We start from the raw sequence: 9,319 nt of genomic DNA, 5'->3' as shown, positions 1-9,319 counted from the left end.
CCGTGCAATGAAGAGGAGCTGAAAGCTAAAGAATTTAATATACTGTATGAATGTACTTGTCTTATTTATTGAGTAGCTGTGTCACCTAACAATAAGTGGGAGCCACGTTGCAATTACTGTATGTGAAGCTCTCTTAGGGCACATAGAACGAGGGAATCCTGATACCTTTACGGAATAGATTTATTTGCAAACAGTAAGACTTCAGACCCTGGACCACAGTATCAGTGCTTCAGATAGCATCCCATTGATAGTCTGGCTGAAGAGTTGTGGGATGTTGGAATTGTTGCAGGTCAGAGATTTTTCTTTTACTTCTTTTCAAGAACCAGACCAATTATGTGAATAATTATTATTACTACCAACGTGTAAATGGAAACCTATTCTCACAGCTTTACTGCTTCTCACACCCTCTTGCTGCCGGAGGCGCCTACAATGCATTGATGTGGTGCAGGAGGACACTCTTGGCAGCAAAAAGGTTAACAAATTAAAACAAATTATTGGAGCAGGAATTCTCAAAAACTCAAAGAAATCTTTTTTATTCAGATTTAAGTATTACCTCCAGTAAATAAATTATTTCTACTTTGGATACAACTATGACAAAATAAGACTCACTTATCAAACTCCAGTTCAACATGGAAAAATGCAATAGAAAGTTATTCTATATTTTTTTTTGGTTATTTAAATATTTTTTTTTTACCAAATGTCTTTTTTTTCTATAAACTTTACAAACTGTGCAGCTTACATATTTATTTCCTTCAGCACAAAAGGATCCCAATTCAAAGCAATGTGTTGCAGACCTCTTTGGGCTGAAGGTGTTAACAAAAACAAACTGGCTGCTGGAATATCAAACTATGTACAGGTATTCTCAAATATTACACATTTTCAAGTCACTAAGTTATTGGTTAGAACATGTAAGAAAAACAATTGAATGGCGCCTGGAAGCCGCAGGTGCGAATGCATCTAGTGAAGCAGTGAATCCATAGGTTGCTGTTTCTTCTGCATGCGGCTCTATTGCGCACAACAGCTTACAATAGAGACTTGTTCAAACCTAGAATTAGAAAAAGTAAATATTAAGCAAATAGTTTATAGTAATTGTAACAAAACTTAATTCATGTATTAAAGCACCATTATGTTTTTGTAAAGAATTGGTACCAAGAGGTCCCCCCATGGAGCTGAACCGTACTATTCCTAGGTCCACGGACCTCCACTTGTTCCCAAGATATTTACCTTATTTTATGTGCTGGGAAAATGAAAGTAAAGCCAGGTGGCTGCCGGGGTCATCAGCTGCCATGTCAGGCTTCCTTTATGCCCAGGTGAGTAAGGGTGTTTAAGTATTTTTTACAATATCATTTTTAAAATTGATTTGGGCATATACCTACCTGTTGAAAGTTCTAAGTTACGCAACTTTGTGCAGTTATATACCAACTAGGAGGAACTCAACTCTAATCGGAGAGATAGAGGATACTCTGTTTGCTTCAGTTTCCGGAATTAGAATAAAGCGCTTTATTCTACCAACTATTGAAGTTATTCAGGGACTCCCTATTGGAGTCTCAAGACCCTACCTCTACTTATCTACATAACACTAACCTCTTGTCACTATGGATTAAGGCTATATGGACATATATTAAGTAGGATGTATATTGGATCATAATATTGCTATATATCATTCAGCTCATGTAAGGTTCACGTACAGCAACTCCTATTCTAGATATTTTTATTGTTGATTGATTTGTGTTTTTTTAATAAATGTGTATTTCATACTTTATGTACTTGTTTTGAATGCTTCATCCTTAGGCGCCTTGGCACTGTAGGCTCTGCCTTCGTTAGAGATAATTGGGTTTATGCACCAGAGTTTTTTCCTATATGCCAATTGCTTCAAACAAGACTGATTCCTTGGGATTGGATCTAGGATATCGGGCCCAGGTCTATTTTGAGTCCACATTTATGTTTTGTTTTCATGGCCTGTCGAATGGCTACATTTGCAAACATTTTCAATTTTTGGAGGTTATTTTTGAGGAGGGGGATTTTGTGGTTGGATATTGGCCTGTTGGATTATCCCTTTGTAGAATACTTTCTGGGAGTCCTAGACCGTGATCAGGAAGGCTAAATGAGTTTTAATGAATTAACCTTTTGAGTTCCAATGAAGCATATATTTAAAAATATATGTATCTGGTACCCCAGGGGTGAAGGTGTATGGGTCAAAATTAGACCAAACTGCCTTGAAGTCAGCTGAGATTTTATAATATTCTATCGCCACCAGTAACTGTTTGCTTCACGCTGGACCCTCTGGGATCAATGGGGTTGATATATATTCAGTGCCGTTTTGACATGGACACTTCTGTAATAGTCCTTACCTGCCATAGCCCTTACCTGCCATAGTGGCTAGCAATGCTTTACTAGCCTCTTTTTTTAGTTTGTGTAGTTTGAAGTATATAACAACCCCTTTGTAGCCCTTCTTGCTAATCATGGGATACTAAAAGGTTATTATATTATAAAATGTAGAAAAGTTTACTTGACCATGTAGTGTAGGAATAGGAGTAACATCGCATTAGTTTATGTTAACGTCATGTTACTTCAGAATAACGCTTTATCACATTGCCATTGCGCCTAGTAACGTCATATCATTAGCTTTGTGGATATGAAGTTAATAACGACCTAAAACAGGAACTAATGTTATGTTCCCAGATGTCATTTTTGCTTCATGCATCTAGGCCTAAGTTACCTGGTCTGCCTTCTACTGCACTGCATACACAAGTAGTAGCAGTTATGGCAGCTCTACAGATGTAGCATGTTTCCTGGTAGATTATAGGATAAAGTATATACGTCAAGAAGCCTCAGTACACATTAATTAAAACTAAGAAAAACTCCTATTGGTCTGCTAAAATACCAGCAACAAATATGCAAAGATACGCCCTTTCCTCTGTCGCTCTACTGCTAAAACTCTCACACAAGCCCTTATTCCCTCCCGTCTCCACTATTGTAACCTTCTACTGTCCAGCCTTCCTGCCTCTCACCTGTTTCCCCTACAATCTATCCTAAATGCTGCTGCCAGAATCACCTTACTCTCTCCTAAATCTGTCTCAGCATGTCCCCCGCTGAAATCCCTCTCCTGGCTTCCTATTAAATCCCTTATTACTTACAAAATTCTCCTCACTTTTAAGGCTATACACTCTTCTGCCCCGCCTTACATCAGTCCTAATTTCTTGCTATACACCTGTCCGGCTCTTGCGTTTTGCATCTAAAGCCCTCTACCTCCTTAAACCCTTCTCACTCACTGCCACACACCCCTGGAATGCCCTTCCCCTCAATATCCATCTAGCACCCTCTTTCCACCTTTAAGACCCATCTTAAAATACACCTCTTTAAGCATATGGGTAGCTCAGTTGTGTGGTACTCTATACATCGCATATGCACTTACCTGAACACCCTCTTACTGTCTGTAATTCTCCCTACTTACCACTTAGATTGTAAGCTCTTCGGGACAGGGACTCCTTTTCCTAATGTTACTTATGTCTGAAGCGCTTATTCCCATTATGTGTCATATTATTATGCAACGTGTATTACTGCAGTGAAGCGTTATGTACTTGGATGGCGCTATATAAATAAAGATTATATATACATACATGATATTTTAAACGTAATAAACATATTAATAGCAGGAGTTTGGGATTTTGCTGTTTAAGGACAATGCAATTGGACAGGATAAAAAAATCCACTTACTGAAACATATAGGTTAGGAGGAAGCTCAAACTATGGTGGAAGGACTTAAGGATATGTGGCTTGTATTCTGGGGAGAAAAGCAGGGGTTAGTGAGAGGTTAGAAGTCAGTGCCTGGAAATAAATACATTAAAGCACAATGAAGACATTAGAAAAAACAGTAAGAAAGCTGTATATAAAATAAAGCATTTTAAATGGAGTTTGTACAGTGTTACATGGTACATTGTGATAGCTATTAATTTGACAACCACATCCCAAAGACTTATTTAATAATTACATGGCAAGACAAAGCCTGAAGGCCTGCAAATGTGGTTAGAAAGAAAGTCCCATTGGTAGCCTGGAGCTGTGTGTACATTTCCTGATGATTTTAAAATAACATTCTGAAATCTGTGATCCATAGTGAGGTTAATAGTACTGATACAGGGTCTGTGCTTTTCATTTTAATTGTAAATACAGCTCAATCCCATTATAGCGCGGTGCTTGGGGTCCAAAGAAGCACATCGCGTGCCAAAATTTTATTTGCCGAGAATTGCACCCCACAGGTGTTCCACGGTCGCCGGAGGGGGAGAGCTGATATAACTCTCCCAGCTGTCCCAGCGGTACCCCCACGAAGGACTGACCGGCATCGGCAGCAGCTGGCAGCTCTCTCCTCTCACTGCTTCTGCCGTCAGCCTCCAGCTGACAGGGAGAGGGGAAAATCAGCTAAGTGCAATCTCCTGAAGCTCAGATGGTACGATCGGGAGGAGAACGTGTGTACTTTTGCATGCGTCCCCGATTGGACGGTTGCTAGGAGACGACGTGACGCCTCAGCCGTCCAGCACAGGCCACCGGAGAAAGCGGAGGGAGGAGCCTCGGTGTGTTGCTGAGATTCAACGCAACGTCGTATTCGCCCGGGCACCGGAGGGATTCCACGAGCATCAGCAAGAGCAGGATAGGGGGGTTATACAACCGAGGAAAGCCCCGGAGTGAGAGAGGTAGGGTGCTGGTAAATGATTGGTTGGGTTTTGGCAAGTGATAATTGGGAGCCACACTCGCATCGCGTTAAGCGGATTCACGTTGGAACGGTTCGCGCTATAACGGGGTTGAGCTGTACATCACATTCAAAATAACTTCTCTGCATAAGACATTTTTTATAAATTCCATTTAAAAATGTATAGGATGTAGCTATAGGTACGGTAACAGCTAAAGCAGAGGTGGGCAACCTATTTTCCAATGTAGCCACAGGTGTGGCGAATGAGAATTGAAATTCGCCACACCATGTAAAATTCCTCAGTTGTGGGTAGAAAATTGTTATTAAAGTAGTAAGACCAAACCTCACTACACAAGCAGGCATTTGTAATGCTTTTATTTTACAAAATAGGATACTTTTTGAAAAGGGATAGAATTTTAAATATTACTTAAGATTTCTCTTACAAATCCCAGTGATATACATCTCATCGGCTACTGTACACGTTACAATGTTTCGGCGTTAGAGCTATCACAGGGTTCTAGGTAAGTATGAAGGGAATCCCACTGAAGCAATAAGGGACAAGATCAACATGAATAGGAAAACTATAAGTAATGGCGTATCTGAGAACTCTGAACTGATTATTTTTTTGATAATCCATCAAGTCCAGGAAGTGCCAAATTTTAACACTAGTTTATATCTTAATTTCCTCAATACAAAAGACTCCTGCAAAGTACTGTTCTTGAGTTAAGTATTTAGATGGTTCTTTTCTTACCGCGGAAATGTATTGCCGGTTAATAAATCTGGATTTTTCTGCGATGGGAGACATAAGGCCAGTGCCGTTTCTGGGTTCTGGAAGGGAATATGACGCAGAAGCTTCACACGGAGAGCTAGCATCTTCGGATAAATTGTCCTGGGGAATATTGGACACACACCCGCTGTCAGAACCACTGGACCCAGCGCCAGACATGCATTGTGAAGACTCAGAGCTCTCTGTGGCTGAAAAAAACAAGAATATTTTCAATGTGATGGGACTTAATGAGGACGAAAGACAAGATAAAGAAATGATCCAGTTTCTGTTTACAGTCTCACACTGATTATTGTAGGGATAACTGACCTGAGGTCATAAGTCTCTACTCCTTATATACCATGGGTGCGCACACTACCAAATCGAGCCCAGCGCTTACAAAGGCCCCGCGCTCTTCCCCACAACATTTAAATTGATTGCCGGGGGAGACTAGGGCCTCTGTAACTGCCTCTTACCTTTCTCTCTGACTTCTACTGCATCTTCTGATAGTGTTGACGTGACGTCGCAGAGATGAAGTGATGCCGGAGAGCAGGTAAGAGGGGGCGTGACTTTAAAAGTTTGCGCATCGTGGTATATAACATACAGTATGTCACATAAAGCCTCCTATACTTACCAGCTTGCCACGGATTGGGTAGGCCAAATGTTATTTCTGATCTATTAATAAATCACCCTAAGCAGGAAATGACTCAATCGATCATTTGCCAATTTCGCCCTATGCTTGTTGGCGGCCAGCAATGTATTTAGGATACGTACTCATGGAGGGCTGGCTGCTGCTAGTCTCGTTTTCCAGCTCATCCTCTTCAAGGCAGCTGCTGGTATCGAAAAGACTGTTGGGGGAAAGCACTCCCGGCAGAAGTGTTTGGTTGACATACATGTGCAGGTTAAGGGGTCCCAGAAGTGAGGCAGAGGAGGGACCACAGGCAGAGGGTACAGAGCTGCAGTTGATGGGCGCCTGTGTCCTCTTGTAAGGATCTGAGTGATCAAACAGGGACACTGCAATCGAAGCCCTGGTTCTTGCGCCTACAAACCAAAAACATGATATTATTATCACTACCTTTCTTGTAAATCAGGCTACACTCAGCCACGTCCTCTCTTCCTCTAACCCAGTATGTGCCTGTGATTGTTCCCTTCTGTGCACTGCAGGAGTTTGATTGCATTAGAATTACTGATAGGGAGGGCATATACTGTTATATGAAATATTATATAGTATAGATTGCTCAACACCATCAGAGCCTAAAGGGAGTTATAGGTCTCTGCAGCACAGAAGGATTACTGCAGTGAGTTACAGTACAGGCCGCACTGGCAATAACTTGCTTTAATACAGTGTGCTTCAGGCCAGGGGGACTGGCAAGGTTAATGCCATAACAGTGAAGTGATAACTACGGTAAGCCTTTAATATTATGTTGTAGTTAATTAACATCTACAAATGTAGTTAATGGAAAGTAAAGCAGGAGTTTACATACCTCTTCCCTTCATGATGTAATCGATGGCTCGGTTGTTGATAGCAGCATCACTTGGCTTTATGTCCAGGAATGGCTTGTTACCAACCCCCATAGAAACCATTTCCTGCATGCGGACCTCTGGAGAAAACAGAATAACTCCCTTACAGACAGCAGGGAGGTGTTCTATGGGGTTTATTACACAGGAATTCCATTGAATACCTGTTTTTTTTTTCTTTCCCGGGTAATGTCACCTGGTAACAGTAAATCACACCCTCAGATCTTTAGTAACTCATTATTACCGTGGTACCCACAGTGTACCTGTTTTTGTTGTTGAAAGGAAAGTAAATTATTGCAAAGTTGTGGCCTTCGACTCAAAGCAAAAGGAGGTGTGTGTATATATATATATATATATACACATATACACACACACTAATAATAACATAGGCCAGTTTAATCAAATGTGATGAGACAGTAACAAATTCATGTCTCAAAAGACGTGTGAATAAAATGACATCCAGGAAGATAATGAAGTTATAACCCCTGTAGAACAGGGCATCACTGAGCTGCACTCATTCGCTGTATGACAAGTGAGAGCTCACTGGCTAGGACTCAAAACTTGACAAGCTGCCAAAAATTCCGGGCAATTGTGAATAATGCCCTGAAATCAGTCACTCATCTTTCAGAATTGAAGGGATTATCAGTGTCTGCCTATAATCACGTTTAATACACTTGTTTCCATATTAACACACCTTTATTTCTGTTAGCCTGCTGCCACAGGATTTTTGCAATATCACTGGTCCAAGCCTGCTTGGTTTCAGAGTTGCTGGCCTGGATGATATATGTGTCATTGGATTTGCGCCTTCTGAACCAAATTTCAAAACGTAATCCACTGTCCCCAGAATTTTCTGTTAATCCGATGTCTGCCGTCTGCAATACAAAATAAAAATAACCTAAAGTGTTTTGAGCGGAGCAGACTAAATATATACATTAGTATGCCAAGAAAAACAGACTTAAAAGTACAAAAAGAGCGTCTTAACTTCTCGATTTAACCTTTATTTTGTATAAATGTAAAGAAATGTAGATAGTCTTCCAGTGCATTACTGAATCACACCACTGGTTCTTGACATATTACAGATTTTTATTTTTTAAACTAACACTTCCAAATGTTTCTTGGATTGGGAATAAATTGCTGGTAAAATAGCTAGCAAATCCCTTGTTATAAAACCAGTAACATCAACAGCAGTGGAATGCACTGGTATTATTAACCGACTCATTAGCCAAGAAAGATATCCCACTAGTGATGTAGCTGTTTATTTATAAGGTCTCAAAGTATTTTGTGACCCTGTACATGGAGACCTTCAGTCTGAGCACGCTTCTATCTTGGATCATTTTGTGCCACAATATTATGCAAACTCTGTTTAGCTGTTTTTACAGCATCTGGCCAGGCCATATAACTACAAACCAGACAACTAACATCCGATCTACGTTTCCTCCCCAGATTTAGACGTCTACATTGAATGGGTTACCAAAACGACACCAATCAGAACAAAATGTGTACAAATTTCATTTACCACATAACTATCACAACCATTTACTTCTCGCTCAGTTTTAATGTACTACTTAGTGCTGCATTATCACAGGCAGGCGCTAACGCCTGCAATGTCTTGGGTATGTTTTAACATGTATTACTGTTAAACATAATAATACATTTGCTCTAATTGAACATAACAGAGATATATATATCTATAGTACGTTTTTTCCAAAATGTATACAAAAGGTAGGTGTCCTAACATTGACCTCAGTCAGTCCTTGTGACTTGGTGCCTACATCAAATCCAAAACTTATCACCAAAATAGTGCTGTGGGCAGCAGGTTATTTGCACACAAAAATGAAGTAAAACTGAAGCCATTATATCACAGAAAATTCCAGACATTCCTGGTGATCTGGCTCCTATTGATTCTACTTTAAGCTCTACTGCCGGTTAGCCTGAGCTAGCAAAGACAAATCCTTCATACAATAGCTTCTCAATGTGTGCCAAAGATATACACATGGTGAGATACGCTGGTTTTCTTACTTTAAACGAGCGCTTGTAGATAGAGACATCCAGCCCACCCTCAATTCTCTTGGGCTTGCTGAATAAGATGAGGTCCTCGAAAAGGAACACATGTCGCTGGCATTTCTTCCGGCCCAGCCACACTATGAACTCGTCCTGTCTCACCAGTTGGCCCTGCTCCTTCAGGTTCACCTGTTATCCCCCCAATACATGTCAAGATCAGCGCTTGGGAAAGAAACAGCCAGCAAAGAAATGCAATCCAAGACCCTCTGCACAGCCCACTACTGCCCCCCCCCACCCCCCAAAGTGTAATGGTTTACTATAAGATCTGTGCTGAGAATGCAGGGCTTTAACAA

At 40.7% G+C, this 9,319-nt stretch overlaps 1 protein-coding gene across 2 annotated transcripts in view; it reads right to left on the bottom strand.

The window, feature by feature from the left end:
* Positions 1 to 506: 506 nt before the first annotated feature.
* Positions 507 to 9,319, bottom strand: part of LOC142469902 (puratrophin-1-like) — a 106,439-nt gene continuing 97,626 nt past the window's right edge. For both annotated transcript variants that reach the window (XM_075576647.1, XM_075576648.1), the window contains 7 exons: positions 8,985 to 9,155; positions 7,660 to 7,837; positions 6,932 to 7,048; positions 6,222 to 6,488; positions 5,436 to 5,659; positions 3,718 to 3,784; positions 507 to 1,045 (listed from right to left, as the gene is read on the bottom strand). In XM_075576647.1, the coding sequence (XP_075432762.1) occupies positions 3,743 to 3,784; positions 5,436 to 5,659; positions 6,222 to 6,488; positions 6,932 to 7,048; positions 7,660 to 7,837; positions 8,985 to 9,155 (999 nt within the window). In that variant the 3' untranslated portion in view covers positions 507 to 1,045; positions 3,718 to 3,742. The remainder of the gene's footprint in view (positions 1,046 to 3,717; positions 3,785 to 5,435; positions 5,660 to 6,221; positions 6,489 to 6,931; positions 7,049 to 7,659; positions 7,838 to 8,984; positions 9,156 to 9,319) is intronic.

Source organism: Ascaphus truei, chromosome 19, assembly GCF_040206685.1.
Source record: "Ascaphus truei isolate aAscTru1 chromosome 19, aAscTru1.hap1, whole genome shotgun sequence".
In the NCBI taxonomy this organism is placed as follows: Eukaryota; Metazoa; Chordata; class Amphibia; order Anura; family Ascaphidae; genus Ascaphus; species Ascaphus truei.
The sequence above is the reverse complement of the archived record's forward strand: the minus strand, read 5'-3'. Positions and strand labels throughout refer to the sequence as shown.